At 42.1% G+C, this 20912-nt stretch overlaps 1 protein-coding gene across 2 annotated transcripts in view; it reads left to right on the plus strand.

Moving 5' to 3' along the window:
- The window catches only part of UNC5C (unc-5 netrin receptor C), a 251061-nt gene that overhangs the window by 189864 nt on the left and 40285 nt on the right, over positions 1-20912 (plus strand). For both annotated transcript variants that reach the window (XM_030271701.4, XM_030271700.4), the window contains exons 5-7: positions 10138-10318; positions 12375-12542; positions 13722-13886. In XM_030271701.4, coding sequence (XP_030127561.4) covers positions 10138-10318; positions 12375-12542; positions 13722-13886 — 514 coding nt within the window. The remainder of the gene's footprint in view (positions 1-10137; positions 10319-12374; positions 12543-13721; positions 13887-20912) is intronic.

The raw sequence follows: 20912 nt of genomic DNA on the forward strand, positions 1-20912 counted from the left end.
TGTGCCTGACAGCAGCAGTGAGCAGCAGCTTCCCTAAGTGCAGCAGTGCCTCCAGCTTCAGACTCACAGCTCATGGAAGGGGGGTCCCTGAGTCACACGAAGGCCTCTGAGATCCTAAATCCACTGTGGCTGTTATGAGAAAAATTGATTGCTAATGACGGTAATTCCCCTATCTGAATTCTCTCCGGTTTTCCTCTACCACGCACAGAAGAAACTGTTGCCAATTTGCATTAGGATAAGTCAGACTGTCATGGCTAAGTAGCAAAGTGGTTGTCACTCAGCACTGATGGCTGATTTCTCAGGAGATGAAGCTTAAAGTGTTATCTCCCCATCTAACCCAAGTTTAGATTTAATCAGAATTGCAGAAATGTGTCCACAAACATCAGAATGAATAATTAGCACAGAAGATTTTTCTCACTTTCTTGATCTGTAGGCTGTTTTCTTTCCCCATTAAGATGTCTCAAACTGTAAAGAGTGTTTAGGTCTGCCGAGCCAACTTGCTGACAATGGTAATATTAATCAGTTGGATTTTGTCAGGAAATTAGCAGCAGGTTTTTATTTTCCTTTCTGATGTTTCTTTGCATCAAATCAACTTCTTGTTGTACCATGACAGGAGTTTTTGCACTGGGATGTGTCATTCAGGCAGTGCAGGGTAGTACTGAGGAACTTCATTACGTTTGCTAGAAACAGAGATTAATGCTGGCGGGTTGGTTCTTTTTTATGCGGTGTTACAAGCAGCTCTGGAATTTCAGCAGCTGGGCCAATTGTTCCCTCAGAAAAGTCTGTTATACCCAGTCGTGTGGCTGAGACCCAAACTGCATAATTTAACATGATTTGTGGAAAGTGATCTCTGAAAAAATCCTCTGTGAGCTGCTGCCATAACAGTTGTGCTTTTTCCTGCCTTCCAGTATCCTGCTCACTCTGTCAATAGCTCTTCATGATGGTGCATTGAGTGACTCTGAATCTGATTTGTACCATGGTCAGGGCAGACACCAATTAACACTTGGCAGGCTCAGAAATCTTATACTCCCTATCTGACATTCAAAAGAACCATTCTCAATGTGGGTTTTTTTCCTCTTCTGACTTTTGAAGTCAGAAAGAGATCAAACACCCAGATTGGACAGCTGCCTAATACAGCCTCTTTGTAGATTCTTTCCAACACTATTAAAAGAACAAAGACCTGAACACTAATGAATATGAATACCTTAATGTGACATTTTATTACAGCCACTTGCTGAAGCTAGTAAGATAAATTTAAGAAAAAAAAAAAAAGAAGATATGAAAGATAACTTGGTGGGTTGAAGGATGACATGATTATTTTAATTTAAAGATGAATGAGTTTTTTGTTTAAGACTTCATTTATTTGTTTGGAGAAGTTTCTGACAGTACTATAAGAAGGTAACTATAAGAAGTGCTTGGGAGAAGGCAGACAGCAGTCTGAGGCTGTTTTCCATCTTTGTTGAAACACTGCTTTGATTCCAAGTAGAGTAGGGTAATGCACATGCTACAGCTGTGAGCAGCATTTCCAAATGCTTTGGTGAGCAGAGTGTGCTTCTTCACACTCTGGAAATTGTGTTTTGTGTCAGATATTTTTCTTACTTACTGGTTTCTGAAGGAGCCACTGTATTTAACACCAAAACTGATGAAGAGAAGCTAACACTGTGAGACTGTACAAAATGCACCTTCAGTGTAATGTTGCACATGCCGGAGTCCAGAGTCACAATGTCTTTCACTTGCTTTTTCTCTTTGATTCCATTCTCCCCCTTCATTCTCTGTTGGGTGTTTAGTTTGTTTTTCTTTTTTTCCTGGTATTTCAAAGTAGTGAGAACAAGCGTGCTAAGGGATAAATTCTGTCCTCTTTTCAGTATCTGGGGAATTCAGGCTTATCATTCCCAGCATATTTAATTGCAATTAACTGTGTCACGCTCTTATGGATCAATGCTAGAGCAGATCTTAGGAGTACTGAAAAGCTGAACCACACAGCAACATACAGCTTCTCCAGAGGGCAAGAAGGACAAAGACAGAGATGGGCAGGCAAAGCTTTGAAAGCAACACTTAACCAGTCCCTCAGATCCACTAGTACATGACAAGCATTAAAGCAGGCTCAGGTCATGGGCACTATGAAAAAAAGTCAAAATCCAAATACAAACAGATGTATAAATATACACCAGCCTCAGGGCCTGAGGTCAAATCAAAGTACATCTCCTTGTTCCCTTGGGACAATGTAAGGAACCAAGGGTTTCCATGGTCTCTGGAAAAACCGTATCAGCTTCTCTGTTGTCATACACCCCTGCCCACCAGCCCCGAACAGTGTGGGTGTCAGCTGCACCAGGGCATCCCTCCCCACTCCCAGGTTTATAGCCAATATCAAGCTGAACAAACCAACAGGTTCTGAACCACCCAGGTAAATGTTTGCGCTGATCCAATGCATGGCCTAGGCAAGCAGCAGAAGGACCAGCACAGGCATTGTTACACAAGGTTTTTGCATGTAGCTGAGGGGGAAAAGGGGCAAGCTCACATGTTCTTGCAGTGACAAAAAGATAAAAAAAATGAGTGGACATAAAAACAAACAGCACCCTGCCCTAGCTCTATGCTTCTCTGCCTTCTGCTTTCCCCCAGTAGGGGAGAAGTAGGGTGAGGTGGCGAGATCAGCAGTCTGACCCGTCAGCCTCACGCTCAGTGGAAATCAGAGAGTTGCAGCTCCCCAGCATGAAGAGAAACTTGCATTTCAGTCCCACTCTGCTGTCTATGTGCAATTTTCTAAACCTAACCTGAGAAGGCAGGAAGGATCCCATTCAGTGACGCTCCAACAGTAATGGCTGAGTTGTTAGCAATGAACCCCTTAGCTCATTTAACTTGTTCTTTGAAAGACACCGGCATCGTATTGCACATGATAAAATATATTTGGAGACACTGAGTCACATCAAATTAGCTCATTTGGGTAGGTTATAGATCAAAACACAAATGAGATGTAAGATTCGTTAATATGCCATAAGCTGCCAGATGAACTTTTGCATTGAAATGTGTGATTTGTAGTGCCTTTAACAGGGGGGTAATTGCTTCTTTAATTTTAATTGAGGAGTTTCACACAGTAATTTAATTGCAGAACAGGGTGTAGTGTACAGTTTAGTGACCCAGTTGGGTTTAAAACTGTATGTCATATTTATCCACATTCATGACTTTAATTAGGAACTAGAACAAGGGGGAAAGAATGACTGAGTCAAGAGGCAGAAGAGGGTGTTTTGCAGAGTCAAGATGACTGTGACACAAACTTTATTCAGCTAGTCTTGACCAGGCAAAGGCTGGTGGAAGCTAAGGCAAATTATTGCTACAAATAGGCAGCTCCATCTAATTGATTATTAATATGACTGCTGTTTGTGTTCTTTCCTGAGAGTCTCTTATGTTTTGCAGCAGTAATCCCTTAATTGGGAGTTCATGTGTGTGCATTTCCATGGAGGTGTCTGTCACTGAGATAGTATTTTACATTCACAGAAGGAAAGTGAGCACCAGGAGGGACAAGTGGTAGAGTTTGTGAGCACAAATGCTAATTGCTGAAAAGTGGCACTGTCCTTTGCAGTGCCTTGTGACATACAGCAGAACTGCCTTTGGGTGTCAGTGAGAGGAAGAGTGGGGAGGGGGAGGCAGGTTTGTGTAAAGGAGCACAGCCCAAAACGAATGAGGGCTGCTCATACTTCGCATTGGAGAGCCATTGGGTAAGGTCTGGCCATGCAGGCCTGTCCTCCAGAAGTACAGGATAAAGCACCCTGCAATTGTCAGCATCTGGTCCCCTGCATTTCTGTCCCTCTTAACATACATTTTACCCCCCAGTCTACTGGTGGGTGGTCGAGTCACTCTTGCAAAGTATGAGACATAGGTTACAGCCTCCTGCTTGAAAGGCTGGTTTGTGTTTGGATTTTTGCTTTCCTGGGAAGTACGCTGACTACAAGGCTATTCAATTATCAGCCTTGTTTTCACATTTCCTACGAGTTTATTTCCACAGTGCAGAAACCCATGCCATGTAGCACAGGTCTTCTTGCAGAACTGCTCTCTTGGAGACCTGACTTTTCTATGGGACCTACCCCTGTACTTTTCCTTTCTAGTCCAGTTCCACTGATGCCAAGGTAAGTGAGGGCAGGGCATGCTCCAAAGTGAATCCAGTTGCTTTATGATTCAGGTCAGGTCAGGAGGATCAGTGGGACTGGAGAACAGTCAGACTTCTAGTTCCTCCATGAAATATTACAATGGGAGATTTTCTACATCCTTTTCTCTACAGCTGGCTTTCTGTGGCAAAGACAGCTCTGGGATTCTGGTTTTGCTAACACAACCTATCTGTCCATATGCCCACATGGTGCTAAAAGCATCATTCAACATGTGAGCTGTGGGCCTCCAGTTCAAGCTGCTCTTTTAGGTGGGAAAAGAAGCCCAGCAGGTAGTTTTCATTTATAATCCCATCATCTGTATTTGAATTTGAGACTCTGTGGAATAAAGTTCTACATCTGCTGCTTCTGGTCCACTGGTAAGTTTATTCTGAGGCTTAACTTCCCAGTTGTGCATAAAGTAAAGCTGTAATGGGGCTGGAGACATCCAGCATCTGTACATACACCCTGCAAGCAGAGAGATGGATATATGTGTAATTAAGGAAGTGTTTCCACAGCAGGAACAACAATTCTCCTTATTGGCAGCAGAAGCACAATAAGAATGACTGTACAAAACACCACAGTAGTTTGCATTTGCTGTCTCATTCTCAGTATGTTTTGCAGTCTCTCTTAGCTGTAATTTCAGTTGCTTTGGAGATCACTTCTTTTTCCTTTTATTTTCAATCTTAAATGTGTATGAAATATCTTTCCAGTAAATAGTACATAGAGGACAACATCCTCTTCAGCAGACAGTTGCTGGGATGAAACCAGATCCAAAATCAAATAACATTCTTCAAAGAGGCACTCACGTCTCATGGTACCTAAAATTGTTGCTGGCCGTTATGAAAACTGCTAGAGTTTTCTCAGTCTCACTTAGACATCTTGTACTGTGTCCAAATCGGTAGTTAGTTAGTTTCACAAATGCTTTATTACTGGAATGTGTGTGTGTGTTACAATCCAGGTGAAGCCAGGGAGCTGAGATTTCCCTGTGGCTGTTGGAGGTGATGCCAGCTCAGCAGGGACTGCTGCAAGGTGAGCTGTGCCACTGGGACCAGTTGGCACAGCTGCAAAGAACACCAGCCACAATCCAGTGTGGATGGGGAACCAGATGGAAAGCAATCCTGCTGTGTCAACCAGGCATGGGGAAGGCACGGGAGCAATGTTCTTGCCTTCTAGAATTACAAATTGCCTTTCATCAAGGCAAGTCTCTTGTTGCTCCAGGATGTTTGCATCTTGTTTCTTGTGGAAAATGGCACTGGTGGGCTTTGCCTGTGTCTGGAGGGTAAGAAGACTTGCTGTTTTCAGCAGGTGCTCCTCGCTCTGAAGATGACTCTAGGGCAGGTTGGTGCAGAGAAGGCAATGAGCAACTGGGATCCAGAACTCAGATCCTGCCGACTTGGCTCTTGAGATTGCCAGATGTGTAGGGAACAACTCTTATGATTGAAAGGGCAACATCGAGATGAGATCATATTCCTTTTCCATCCTTGAGTTTGTTTCGGAGCAGATGTGTTTCTGCTCAACCAGTTTCTAAAACAGTCACGCATATGCAAGTGTGCCAAGAGATTTAAGTGCCTAGGAATGCTGGTAACTTGGTATGGCTAAATTTGTATCAGCAATTAGCTTTGTAATAGGTTTTCCTGCGTGTGTAATCGCTTGTGTGATTTATGTTCCCTGCGTTCATTTAGTCTGCACAGAAGCCTGGCCTGGCTTAGTCTCTGTGTGTGCTGCTGCTGTAAACACCCTGTGGCAGCACAGGTCTGACCGCAGCTCCAGAGCTGAGGTGTTATTGCGGTTTTCTGCTCTTGCTGATGGTCTTGCTCTTCATGTTGGGTGGCATGTGGCAAGTTCCTTCTGTTAATTAGAACAAATGTGCCAATTATGTTAATGTATCTCCCAATACCAATCAGTGAATGATTAGAGACAACACATCTGTCTCTCACTGGGGAGCAGGATGACAGAGAAGACACTACAAGGTATGTTGTTCTAAATTACGGACACCTTGGATCGTGCCTTCCCCCGCTGGCCAAAGGGACAGCTCAGTCTCCTGCAGGCTCTCTTGCCAGCCCTGGATGTGCAGCTCCACTGCAGCTGGCAGAATCTGTGTGCCTCATGGAACTGCAAGTTGCATCCAGAGTCCTAAGGAGGTCTGACCAAAATGTAGCTGTCTTCAGGTGTGCTCCAGCTTCTCAGCATCTGCAGATTCTGTTGGCCAGGTTTCCATTCACCACACTCTACACTTCAACTTAGTGGCTTTCTCTTGCTAGTCAGTTTGCGAGCATATAACAAAAATACCTTCTTGTGTAGAAAACTAATGAGAAAAGGGATTTTTTTGTCTGCTTTGTTCCAGGGATTTGGTGTATGAAAAAAACCACATGTATGTTGTTGTAATTGGAATTTTCCATAGCTGTCATCCCCCAGAGGGTACACTTGCCCCATCCTTTATGGCATAATTTCTTCCAATTAAATGATTGCTGTTATGATAAGGAAAAAACTGAGTCCATGCTTTTTCTACATATATGCATGACCATCGGTACATTTATCAATAACAGTAGGAGGGATGTGCCTGATTTAACTGAATACATAGAGTTAGGTGAATGTTCAAGAATTGTTCTGATTTTATCCAGTAAAACTCCTCAATATTTAGGCAAAAGAAAACATCTACTTTAGAACATCTCAAGAGAGATGAAAAATGGAGGCATGAGGGTGTGATTTGGTATAACCTTGAAGTCAGGCTTTTGTGCACTTTGAAGTGCCATTTATATCCTACTACTCCTCTGTCCACTTGCCTGCAGGTGTACGGGTCTCTGGCACACAGGTGTCCAGTGCCTTAGCTTCCAGTAGCTATTATTCAGGCTGCAGAATTAAATTCAGAATAAGTTTCTGCACTGACTGGATTAACAGCCTATTTCAGCAAGGGTGCTGCACCTTGGGGAATGACATGGTATCAAAAGAGATCATTGCTTTTAACTTCTGTGATAACAGTTTGCATACCTGTCACTCATAAATCAAACTGTCTCATTCTGCTTGCTTCTCTTCTGTATTTGACACCCGATCTCTTCCTACTTATATGACAGAACAACCCTACTCCCACCTACTCTGGTTACCTCAAAAAAAAAAAATAATCTGAGGTTTGGAGGTGCTGAGCACTGCAGTCACCTGCACCATAAAAAATGGGTCTAACAATAATTGAAAATAAGTGCCAAGAACAGTCTTAGTCCACAGTTCTACAAGGACTGAGGGAGAAAATACAACCACTAGAAAGGTGTTCTCTTTTTTGTGTTGCTCTACTGATGGCTAAAATATGTGTGAAAGGAGACTCCCACTACTTGTCAAATCATCCATCAGTTCTTTCCTTCAGATTTGACATTAGAGTTTGCAACATTAACAGACACCATAAACCCTGGATGCCAGAAGACTAAATTAGATATATTTAAGAGATACTTTGTAAAAGAGATGGCATTTAGACATGCACAGACCATATGATGTACTGGCAGGAAAAAAAAAGATATCCTGTTGTTCTTCAAACTTTTACTGTTTGCAAATTCTGAGACATTAGGTGGAAAAGTATCTTTTTCCTAAGAGGTTTGGTGTAGAGCCAGAGGCAATATACTGAATTATACAGAGCTGCTTTGTTTTGGCTTTTTTTTTTTTTTTTTTTTTTTTTTTTTTATTGGCAACTCCTCTTTTCATATTATCTTTGGTGGTTTTGCAGGGATGATAGGGAATTCAATGCTTACAGCTTCAATTTTGTCTACTCATTTGAGACCCAGATTGAATATGTATGTGTGTTTTTGTAGAGAGAGAAAATGTTGCAGAATAGTGGAAAAAAGAACCATGTGCTTGGGCATGGAGCCTGGAAGGGTGCCAAAGGCTGCTAGAGTATATTCTTGGATGGGCATACCAGAAATATTTTAAACTGAGCCCTAGACCATGTAGACTGTAGTCCTGTCCTTACTGGTGTCCTGGTGTCCTCAGTATGCAAAGCAGAGGAAGAGCAGATTTGAAAGTGGGATGTACACAGCTCTGTCAGTGTCTGTAGCATCATTTACAGCCCTGGCATAACCATCCCAGAAATAAATAGTGACATTAAAACCAAAGAAAATACATGGGTTTTGTGTAAGAGGCAGGAGTTAAATGGCAGCACACTACTGATGGAGATAAGCTCCTGGATTGTTTTTCAGTCTAGAATTCATGCAGACTCGGCCTGCAGGTGAGGAAGGAGTTAAATATTGCCATTGACTGAAAAGGAATGTGTCTGTCTTGATTACACCTGAAACCTATTAGGATTCAAGAAAGTTGGAAAAAACAAGTTTAGTCATTCTGTCACAAGGAGAAACAGATTATTGACTAAGAGCTTGTATCTTCCATGGTGACAGAAATACAGCCTCCAAAGTTTTATGTCTTTTTCTTCCTCCCCTGTTCCTTGCAGACACATGCATCCATTTCCAGAGCCCTTGTTGCACCACTGTCTTTAAGCTCCGCAGTATCGACAGCTGGGAGGCTGCCACATCCCAGGGTGATGTGCTGTGAAAGAGAGAGGTTTAAATCAAGCCTTCCTTGGAGCAGTGGCTCCCCATTCACTAAAGGTGTAAATCTTTGGAAGCAGCTCATACCTGAAGTGCATCCACCCAAACTGGAGTAGGGGAGCTGGAGCTTCTTAAGGCAGGGCTAAAGGTGGAGAGTGGGTGTGGGCACCTGTAATCCAAGACCACATCTGCCAGCACTGATCTTGCAGCATTGACTGGTTTTGTCTAGGGGTGAATTGAGCCCTCTGTGTTGAACACCAGGGGAAATTATTGGTTTTTCTCTCCATGGTTTGGAGCAGTCTGTACAGCTGTCTCAGGTGACTTTGGCGTATGTCAATGCTTGGGTAGTTCCTCAAATGTCTTTAGAAAAGTGGAGTTTGTGAGAGAAGAACTTGGCAGCTAGCACCTCACAAGTCCAGTGGGTTGATTGTGGTTATGTTTTTTCCTCCTTTAATTAAATCCTGGGCACAGGCTGAAGTGATCCAGTGATATGAAGGCACAGCTTTGATCCATCCAGGGCCCCAGTCCTGTCCTTCAGAGCACTCAGTTCAAATGAAAACGAGCTACTAGATTTGCAGCCAAATTATATTAGAGTGGCTCACAGCAGTCAGCTGGGATATAACAGGGTGTTTTCTAAGGAAGGCAATAAAGAGAATATTGTCTAGATTAAAAACACCATATAAAAAAATATTTTTCTGTGCAACCAAGGAAATCATGCTTTATTAAATTAAAATATAGCTTACACAAATAAAGAGGAAAAATAAGCACTGATGTCCTATTTGCTTGGTAACTGACTCTATTTGTGATAGATAATATTTGTGATTTCCTATTTGCTTGGTAACTGACTCTATTTTATTTCATTCCCTTTGAAGCCAGATAGTGTGTATGTGAGTGCAAGTGTACTTAAAAATATTGGGGTTTGTGATTTGTTAGTGCTACCCACTCTGGTATAGAGACTCACGGTTTTAGACTCAGGTCAGATACCTATAAGGTTACTGCATTACTAACTGCCTGATTAGGCAAGATATGGAAAACAATTGGTGAGATCTGTGCTGATTTAGGGCTTCTGATGTTGTAGGAGATTTTTCTATTTGCAGATATGCTCCTAAGATATCACCCTTTCCTTTTGTCTTGCTTCCAGCTCTGAAAGCACAGATTAGCTTTTCCCTGTACTGTACCTGGCAGCCTTTGAAAATGCATTGATGTTTTCAAGGCAAGGCAAGACAGCTGTTGTGTGGGTGGGTGGGATGAAAGGGGGCTTGAAGGAAAGGGTAGGCATGAAGAGTGTTCTCCTGTTTTTCTGCTCTGGTGTTTTGTTTCAGTTCTTGACATTCATCAGATGAGTCCTTTGTCATGTGCCTTGGCTTGTAGTGTTTTCTGGGATGAGCAACGCAATCACAGATACTGTGTCTGTCCATATTGGTGTGACTTGTTGCTGACTCACTGCCTCCCCTCTGGCCCTTTGAAACCCCAAGGTGGAGTGGCTGAAGAATGAAGAGGTGATTGACCCCGTGGAAGACCGAAACTTTTACATCACCATTGATCACAACCTGATCATCAAGCAAGCCCGGCTTTCTGACACCGCCAATTACACCTGTGTTGCAAAAAACATTGTGGCCAAAAGGAAAAGCACCACAGCGACTGTCATAGTCTATGGTAGGTGATGCCTTGTACTGCTGCAGGAGGATGGGCACACACTCGAGCAGGAGGTGGGGCAGGAGGGGGATGCACAATGCCCTTGTGCAGTTCTGGCTGCAGTCAGTGCCCAGGCTGGGCTGCCTGTGCTGCCTGGTGACTTGCAGCCACACACGGGGTGTGCAGTCAGGGGGCACTGCTGAAATCCCTCAGGAGTGTGATGGCTTCTCTTACTGGTGACAGGCAATGGTGTTAAAGGAGGAAGAGCCCCCTGCACAAACAGCCTCATTGGAGAGAAGGAGACTGTAACACACACTGGCTGCAAACAGCAAGGAGCCACCAGGGCACATCCTCCAGCAGAAGTGTCTAAGGCATGGCTTATTACCAACACAGTTCATGTTCTTAGTGGCCCTTTTCTGAAATAAAAGTGAAACTGATAGAGAGTGTGTGCTTCCAGTGACTGGTAAGAGTGTCAGAGCTCATCAGAGTCCACCATCTTCTTGTAGCTCTTTAAATATGCTTATTTTTGGTGCCTACTTCCAAAGCATACCCTGACACCAAGAGTAAAGAAGCAAGGCATTCTGGGGCTGCAGTTTGTAGGAACACAGCTTAGCTTAAAACTAAACATCAGGGGAATATAAAGCACGGGATAGCATTATTCTGTGTCAGCATCCAGAGTCCTGATATGACTGAGACTGGCCATGCTTTGGCTGGGAAAGGATGGGATTCCCTCCTGGGGTCTCTTCCAGCCTGTGTTGCACTGCAGCTCTGCCTCACCAGTCCAAGCCTTTGCCTCTGCAGAATTATTTCCCCAAATGCATTCCAGGTGGGGGTATCCACCAGAACAAAACCTGCTCTGATTATGTGCCAGCTGACTGAACTGGTGTTTCTTACAATCAGCCTAATTATAGGATAGACAAGTAGGAAAAAATCCCTATGATTATCCCTAATATTCATTTCATATTCAGGGTAGCAGTTAGATTTAATTGTAAGCAGTTGCTTCTGTGAAGTTACAATGAGGGCTTTTTACTTCAGTTTTTATAGAAAACTGACTGAATTGAGTTGATTAGCATGCTTTTGGTATTGAGGGATGGACCATGCAAGAGCACCATGTTTTGTAACTGAGATGAATGCAGAAACATAAAGATGTAGGCGTACTACAACCCTTCCTCATACATATAAAGAATTTTTTTTCAAAAGTGTATTCAAGCGACATGTGTCGGGAGCAGGCGATTTTATGGGTTTTGTTGCTAGAGCTGCTTCAGGGTTGTGTCATATCACAAACATTTGGGTTTAGGGAATCCAAGCAGTTAATATGTTATTACCCATACCTTACAATGACATTATTATGTAGAGCAGCACAACTCCTTCTTCATTCCTCCATCTATCCCAGAAACTGTGATGGATGAAAAGGAGAGTAAGCATAAATATCTTACCAGAGATAAATGTCTTCCCAAAGTCCAACAGAAAGAAATGCATTTATTGTTAGCTCATTCTGAACACCTTAGGGAAGTGCTGGGACATTAATATATTCAGCAGCTATGTCCACAGAGTGGTGAGTGAAGTTGTCCTGACATCTGAAGTCACCTGCTTGAAAGAAAGAAAATTCTTGATATCTAATCAAAGCATGGGGGTCTCTGAGCATGCATAGGTGATGGGTGCATCTGAGCATGAGTGGTAGCACAGGTTATCTCCCTCTGGAAAACAGTGCCCTTTTCAGAGCATGAGTTTCTGGCTGCCAGAGCTCTCTGAACCTGCAGGGATTTTGGTCATACACACTCCACCAGGCACTTAAGGCTGGGTCAGGTTGGTTTTCAGGATAAGGCAGGTCACCTGCCAACCCTAATAGTCATCAAGTGATGTTTTTCATTCAGCAGCAGCGTTTCTTTAGCTTGTACAATGACTTCTGGTGTACACTTGGTGTGTTGGAGACATGGGTTTGTACCTGGTCGGTGTTGTTTCTTGTGCCATGTCCTGTGGCCACTGTTTGAAGCTGCACGACACAGAGCCAGAAGCGCCCTGGGGCTGCCCAGGCTGGGCTGTTTGTGTGACTATGCTTTTTTCTCCTGCTTTGCAGTGAACGGAGGCTGGTCCACCTGGACAGAGTGGTCTGTGTGTAACAGCCGCTGCGGGAGAGGCTTCCAGAAGCGCACCAGGACCTGCACCAACCCTGCCCCGCTCAACGGCGGCGCCTTCTGCGAGGGCCAGAGCGTCCAGAAAATAGCTTGCACCACTCTGTGCCCAGGTTCAGTATGAACAGCACACAGAAACACTTTGTCTGTCATCAGTTGTTTCAGGAGAACAGTATAGTTGCAAAAGCTTCCTTTTCATTATTAATAAATCCAGCATCTCAGGGAATTAATATTCAGTTCTGGTGCATAAGTAGATAAAATAGTGAGCACATCATATCAAGCAGCACGTGTCCCAGCCCTTCTTTTGCAAACTGCTTGCACTGTGGTCTCAGCTCTTACAATTCAGGAGATTTGGGGAGCATTCAGAGCTTCAAAATGTAGGAGATAAAGGTTGAAAGCTCTGGAAAAGAATTGGGACTTGAATATAGAAAGCAACTGTGATGTAAATATATTTGCAATGTCTGTTCAGTCCAGCTGTCTCAGCAAGTAAAGCATCTGGGATGTGGATATTAAATTTGAGGCAGATGTTTACCTGACATACACAATCGTCAAATACAAAGGCATTTTTATTGGAAAGAGATGTGTATCCATACTTTTGGAAGTTATTTAAATATAAACTTCTGAAAAATACAAGATTGTTTGAGGACATGCAATGTAGTTGGTGACTTGATAAAATTCTGACATATGTCCTATTGTCCAGCGCTCTCCTACTACTGACCTGCTCAAACTGATGGCAATAAGGCCATCTTCAGCTTGTGAAGTTTGATAATTCAGCTTTCTCACTGGAACAAGTTTATATATTATTCTCCAGCTGTTTTGAAAATAATTTGCAGGATTTTGAAAAGTGCTAAACACATTCCTGATTCTGCTCATGTGGAATAAATTGGTGTCTCTAGAGATTTCTTTTAATAGAGACTACTTAACATTAAGTATCTTCCTAATAAAGAAGAATTTCTGGAAAAATCTAACCTCTGTATTAAAAATGCCTTGCCCCCCACCACAAAATTAATCACGATTCCTGGCTTGTTGCTTGTACATTTTGAGCACAGATAAATTGGTTAGAAGTTATATAAAGAGGAGAAAAGATCAGAAATGTGGCCAGGGCAGAGAGAAAGGACATGTGGGGGTCAATGTGCATTTACAGGCCAGAAGTAGAAGAGGAGGTTGATGATCCTTCTGCATTGCCAGGAAGGGCTGGGAGCTGCAGACTGGCTTGTGCTGACACGTGCATTGCTCTGTCTTGGTCTCACTTTTGTTTATCCCTAACAAGTTGTGTCCTCTCCTTGTCTCAGTGGATGGCAAGTGGACACCCTGGAGCAAGTGGTCCACCTGTGGCACGGAGTGCACCCACTGGCGCCGCAGAGAGTGCACGGCCCCAGCTCCCAAGAACGGGGGGAAGGACTGCGAGGGGCTGGTGCTGCAGTCCAAGAACTGCACGGATGGGCTCTGCATGCAGGGTGAGTGCTCTCTCCCAGATCTGGGGTGTATGTGGCAAGCCCCGAAATAACTGCAGATCAGCATCAATGACCTAAACTCACAGAACCATTTGTAGGAGAAATGAGTTAGGGACCAGTTTTCAACTGGCCTGGACACCCCACTCCTCTTGCCTGGACTATGAAACAGTGATGAATTAGAAAGAGTCATAACAGAGCCTTCTACTGCCTGCCCTCCCCACCAAACAACCCTCCTCTCTATATTGCCTCAGCATCTGTCTAGAGAAGCTTGGCAGTGGCTCTTACAGCACTGCAAATGGAAAAATAGAGCATTTAGAGCAAGACCAGCATTTCCAAAAGAATAAATTTGGCCATGCAGATTGGCTTCTGGCTTCTTGCTGTCAGGAATGGTGAGTGCACACATTTCTATTTATAATAGTTATGCTTCTTTTTCAATTTTGGGTGACCTGTGGTAGAAAGAGGTACACTGCATCAATGCAGTGCTGATGCAAACTTCCTATCTGGTTGCCAGCATGCTGCAGCCTCAGGAAGATCAGCTTTACCATTGAAGTCTATTCCACCTGTGCCTATTCACGCAGTGGTCCTGCCTTTCTGACTAATAGAGAAGCAAAGAAAAGAAGGTTTTGAGTGTAATTCTGATATACACTGATGAACAATTATTCAGCTCTACATTTCATCCCTTCTCAAAAATTAGGTCTTCTCTGCTCTGCTGGTGCATCAAAACTCCCTTTCATGTTTCATTAGTACAATAACCTGAGCCAGAATCCTCACATACAGCTCTTTCCTATTCCTGCATCCCATCTCTCTGCAGTACTTCTCTGTCAAGCCTCAGCTCTCTGTTGTCCAAAGAGTTGTGGCTGTACCCATCCGATACCTCTGTGTCCAGATCATAAAATGCTTTGAGTTCTATCATTAAAAAGACAGGAAAAAAACAAGTAAAGAATTCTTATTCTCTGAGGCTGGTTACTTTTGACTGAAATACTCATGATGACAGAAAATGACACTACCAGCTAATAAATTGGTCTGCTCTTTGAATAAGTGCTATATAGGATAGCTACTATGTTGATAGTGGTCTCTGAGCTACCCTATAGCACAGCATGACCATTTACTTTGAGGTTTCACAGATTTACAAACATCTCCCTCGATGTGGCTCACACAAGCATTTCCATCATGTTAAAAGCTGTTAGTCAATGTCCGTGGTCTATAAAGCTGCAATCCCTCAAAACACTTGTTTTTATGGTGAAATTGGAAAGGTAACATTCAGAACTCGTCTCCTTTTTATTTCTAAGTATAGGGGAAAAAATCCAGCTATGTCTTACTATACAACACTTTGGTGTCTTTTATTGTAGGGAAGCTAATGCACCCCTAGTTCCAGTAGAGTTAATAAGTCATTATGACAAATTAGGAGGAAAAGATGCATTTCCCCACACAGAAGAGCTCTTCACTATTAGATTATATTTAGCAGGTGTATGTCATCTTTGTGTGTGCACATAAAGAGAGCCATTTAAGCAGAAATCTTGTGGAAAAGTAGATATAATAGTACAGCAGAATAAAAGCCCTGTAGGGATCTCATTTATCTGTTGATGGTATATTGCATTTTATTTGTGAAAGTGGATGCTGAGTATAAAGCAGAGGTCTTTCAGTAGGAGAGAGGGTGAAACTGTTGTGAATCCTATTCTGCTTCATATATATGTATATAAAAAATGGTAATGAAAAATATGCAGTCACATAATGACCTGCTTAGCTCCAGGGGCCGTGATAATCCTTCAGTGTTGGAATTTAATGGCAGTGTTTTAATGGTGTCTTTATACTCACAGGGTTTCATATACCTGTAAAACTTCCAGTCCTGCTCCCTGATCCATCACTGCTGAGAAGATTGATCTGCTGTACTTTGTGGCAGTGTGCCTGCTGCTCTCTCTCTCTCTCCTTCCCTCTCTTTTTATTTATTTATCTTTCTTAGTTTATGCGAAATCAATCTGAACACTTACATTTTTGCCTGTGTGGATTTAGATTCTTAGAAAATCTTCCTGCTGAGCCAGGAAGACACACAGCATTCCTTTCATTCCTAAAACAACATGCCTCTTTCCACATTACCTGAGGCTTTGGGGGTCTGTCCTGGAACTCACAATTTTCTTAGCCTGGGCACCTGTAGATTCACAACAGTTTCTTCCAGCGGCACATGTGGCATGGAGGAAGCTTCGCCTTTTCTCGATGACCACAGCCAGCCGGGAGGTCTGATGGCCAGCTGCTTACCTGCACCATAGTCAAATCTTATTCCTAGGTGCCCTGGTGCTGCCTCCTTCCTGCCAGTTTTTAGCGAGAGCTTGAAGCTTGACACCATGGGTGTAGTTGAGGTCAAAGGATTATTAGGCAGACACTCTGCCAGGAGTCGCTAGCCTGTTGCTCTGACAAAAACTCACTTGTAAATATGTATCTCTATATAGCTGTGTGTAAGAGATATCCTGGAAAATGCTGGATTGAATGAGACTCATTTACAAGCCCTTTCTCTTCCAGTCTATTATTCACTTCAGTAGCATCACTTGGATAAATCAATAAGCTCTTTCATCAGACTGCCCCTGCTCCGGCAAAGAGCACAAGTCTGCACCACTATCGATTTCTGTGGGGATAAAAACAGTGGAGCTTTCTCCATCCCTTGTAATTACAGTATTTTACACCCAAAGCTGTAGTTTGTGCTTACCACTAACTGTGGCATTTCTCATGCAACTCTGCTGTTGCATTTATTCAGACTAATGATCTTGCTGGTACACACATACTCTCCCATATCCAGTAGTTTGTGTTTTTCTGTTAACACGAAGGGATGAACAGTCATTAAACTAGAGAGCCCACAGAGAGACAGCAGGCTGAATTGAAGAGGAAAAGCAGATGTAGTGAACATTTAGAGTAGTCATTGCTATTTTAAGTTTTCAAGTACACAATATTGTCTAGCAGTTCCCATTATAACAATTTCATAATTCCCATAATAGCATTAATAAGATCTTCTGGAACAAAATCTGCTGTAGGTGTAAGAAAAATTGGCTGGTTACCACCCACGCTAGTTGCATTATTGCCTCCATAGTAGCATTATTTCCCACTTGATGTATGAGTACTGTGGTAAATACTTCAGTGCAAGGAACAATACTTTTAAAGGCACACACTGCATCTCACAGGGGATTGCTGTAAACTGAAGCACTGCAATTAGCCCTTCACTTGTATCACCTAATGACTTTGGTGGGTGTTCTGTGTGAGGAATGAGAAAGCAAAGCACTCTCCTGCTGCCTCAAACTTCAGTACAAGTAGTTCCCTTCACTAGGACACAAACATATTTAAAGCAATATACCAGGCAAGTGTTTTGCTGGACTCAGTCTGGAACAAGTGCAAGATCACTTGTGTGGTACAAAACTGCTGCTTTTGCTTTGCATTATGTGTAAAATTCTGATGATAGTCAAGAAGAGGGGCACAAACTATGAGGAGAGTTAACTGTGCTTCATGGTTATGTTGAAGGCTTATTACCTGAGTTGTGACATGCAGCTGTCATGCTCACAGCATGTCACAAATATATTTTCTGTTGAGGATCTGAAGTGACAGTATTCAGATCTGTATTGTCCCTGTCCTGAATGAATAAATACAGCAGGTCCATAGGCATGAGGTTCGTGCCTGCTGGTCTTTTAGAATTTTCTGAAATCATGCCAGGGATGTGCAGGGCTGGCACTAGCTCAGTCAGAGGGAGACAACCAGTTCCTCTTTTTCTGCTCACTTTTGGCTTTAGTTGACCACTGTGGCTTTTCATAAAAGGCTGGCTAAGTTGTGCTTTAATTTTTTTTTTCAAAACACAAAGCTAACTCTCTTACAGCAACAAGCAAGGTAATACAGAAGCACATGTTGCTGCTTGAGGACTATGGGTTATATAGTTACACAAATAGTACTGTTGTTCTGTGAAGTAAAATTGCCTACTTTATATAGTCTCACAATATGGAATAAAAATCTATAATTGAATAGGAACAAAGGGAAGTTTCCACCTGTGAATCATTGCCAAGGATCATCAGATCCAGTATGAAACTTTCCCTCTGTTTCTTGAGCATGAAAAGACTGAGTTGTTTTTTTTTTTTTTTTTTTTAATTACAGTAGCAAAAAAAAAGATTTTCTGGAAAAAAGATTCAAAATATATTCATCTGTTGCTACAATACCCTGGACTGACTCTCAGGTCACTCTTTTCTTCTCCCTGCATGCAGCATTACTACTTGGAAATGCAAATAGCAGATGCACCACTGGAGGAAAAGACACCATACCATGGTGAAGATGTAATTACCAGACTAGTAATGCCATTCTTTCTTAGAAAAGGCTTCCTTCTAGTCCAGAGTGAATTTATGTGACATGGTGACAGCAAATCTGTATTTGCTGAGTGCTCTGAAATCCTTTTCTGAAAAGCAGTCTGAAGGTTCCCTCTTTCAATAATAGTGCCTAAGCAAGTAAAAAAAATGCATTTTATCCTGCTTGGGCATTAAATGGCAAAATGCTTCCCTTTTCAGTCTTGTTTCTGTTTATACAAGTCTCGAATAGAAAGCAATGTTACCCTACTAATACTAGCATCTCTTTCTTTCCAAAACATGCGTATTCTGCACGTGTCCTGCTTGGTTAATGTAACGTGTCAGAAACTCTGATGGAATCAGAATTCGTTTCCCTTTTTGGCTTGATTTGAAAGCAGGCATTCAGGGAAGAATTACAGGACAGAGCATCTTAATGAGGGCCACAGGTCCACCAGAGCAGATCAGTGTGCAAAGAGCAGGGGAATATTTTCCAAGCTCCAGAAGGTAAGCAGAAGTCTCTCAAGGGAGACTGCAATAGAAGCCTGTGTGTGCAGAGGAATGAAATAAAACCTTTTATTAAGAGTATGTGGGTCAAGAGAGAACATCTAATACATTCAGTCTGTCAGCATAATGATACAGCCACCTGGCCTGTTCTGGCCTAGCAGGGGGAGTTCATTCATTTGAAGGAGGCATCTCATCTGCTCCTAGAGGAAGTTTTCCATAATATTGTTTTTTTATTTGAGTAAAGGGATGTGTTATTCTGTTTTCTACCCAGCTACTATGTAATGGTGCGTCAGCCAAGGGAGTTTATGCACACATCTCAGAGTTACAGCTCATCTCTAGTTTATTGTAGTGACATGAAAAATCCCCAGCTGAGAAGCATCCGTGTTCTGATGGGCCCTGTGCAACTGGGAGCTCTTGCCTAGAAAACCAACTGCTTGAAGCAGATAAAAGTGTTGGCAGAAAGTAGAAGTGCAGAGCCACAGGCAGAACCCAGGGCACTGAAATCCCTGTGTCTTAACCCCAATCAGTTCAGAAAGATCCACCTCCACATTATTTTTAAAGAAAGCAAGTGCTGTAAGATCTCTAGGCTATTTTCAAAAATCTGTACTAATTAAAAAAATATTATAGTTATGCAGAGAGGAGAAAAAAGACAACCTTATCCATCTATACTTTTCATTCTTCTTTATTCTTGTAGGTTTTCTTTTATTCTTCCCTATTCCTATACGCATTAAAAGCTCAAAAAGTTACTCAGATAGATGAAAGAAGAATTCAAATCTTATGAAGTCTAACTGATATATCAATTTAATTGCAGAAGAAAACCACCCCATACAGAGACAATAATGTACATTTATATTATCCTTGTGATATACAAAAGTGCATATATTGTATGATTTTTGCTTTCATTCAGAGTGTCAGGCAGGGTAAAGTTACATGAGCACCTAAAGGCTCATCAAGGAGTAAGTGAAACAATCAGAAGTAAAACTCAGTGCTCTCTATTTCTAAATCTGGACAACGAAAGTATTGGCAGCATGCCTAGATGAAAACTCATGTAGGGGAAGGAATTTTCTAGAATTTGTAAACAAACATTGACCTGATCAGCTGATTCTAGAGTTCCTGGATTTTTTGAGGTTATAAGCTGGGCGGTACAAGTTACCTTATGTGTGAGCATACAAACCTGCCAAAAAATTTTTATACCTGTTCCATGGGGAAAACGTATGCTGTCTGTGACTCTTTTTGTCCAGCATTCTTAACAGTTTTGCACCCCTCTCCTAGATCCTCTTCCAATTTTCCCTTCCTTCATCTAGCTGTGTGCCATGTATCCTCTCTCCAGTGTTGTCCCTTGTCCTCATTGTCCCACTACAGCAGAGTGAACCCAGGAAGTCTGTCTAGCATTCAGTCATTACAAGAGTGGAATTTACAAATACACATTAAGTGAATTGCAGTGCTAGGCATGTGTTTACTTTTGCTGTCTAGCATGCATAACAAATACAGTGCTGAAGTCCTACTAAAGACTGACAAAAGATTTAGCTAAAAGGTCAAAGTTCTTAACTACGGAAAACTGCATGATGTCAAACTTGGATATTCTAATCCACATCAAATTTTAGTAATAAGTTATCCTTCTCTTCCATCTTCCCTTATTCCCATATAGATGTCATGCATGTTTAAATTCAGGCACGACCTTTCTATCAATGTTAAAAAATGTCAGGATCTAATTTAAAATGAAAACATAATTGCAGACTTATTTATAGAATATAATGAACTCCTGTTCAAGGAGAAAACAAGAGAGTGATCCCATTTAACTCACCCACTCAGGAAAGATCTGAGATAATACCCAAGTAAATAATCAGTCATAAAACCTAAAGCTCCCTGTTTATTAGCCCAACCTGAATATGCCAATAATTAGTCCTTCAGAAGGAAAATAAATTGCTGTACATTATCTCTGGGATGCCTGATATCATATCTGACCTTCAGCATCATTACTACAGACATGAAGGTCTTTCCTTAGAATAGAAAATGTAGGGAGGGAAAATCTTTCTGTCTGAGGGAAATCTTTCTGTCTGAATGATTTTTGGTGTTCCAGGGACTCTGTTGTTGGTTTGGTTTTTTGGTTTTCTTCTAATTTTCCTCATCAAGCTGCTCTACCCTGTAATTCTTCCCTGAATGCCTGCTTTCAAATCAATTAGAAAAAATTTTCTATTTCTTTCTAATTTTTAACCACTAC

The sequence above is a fragment of the Taeniopygia guttata genome, chromosome 4 (genome assembly GCF_048771995.1).
Source record: "Taeniopygia guttata chromosome 4, bTaeGut7.mat, whole genome shotgun sequence".
Taxonomy (NCBI): Eukaryota; Metazoa; Chordata; class Aves; order Passeriformes; family Estrildidae; genus Taeniopygia; species Taeniopygia guttata.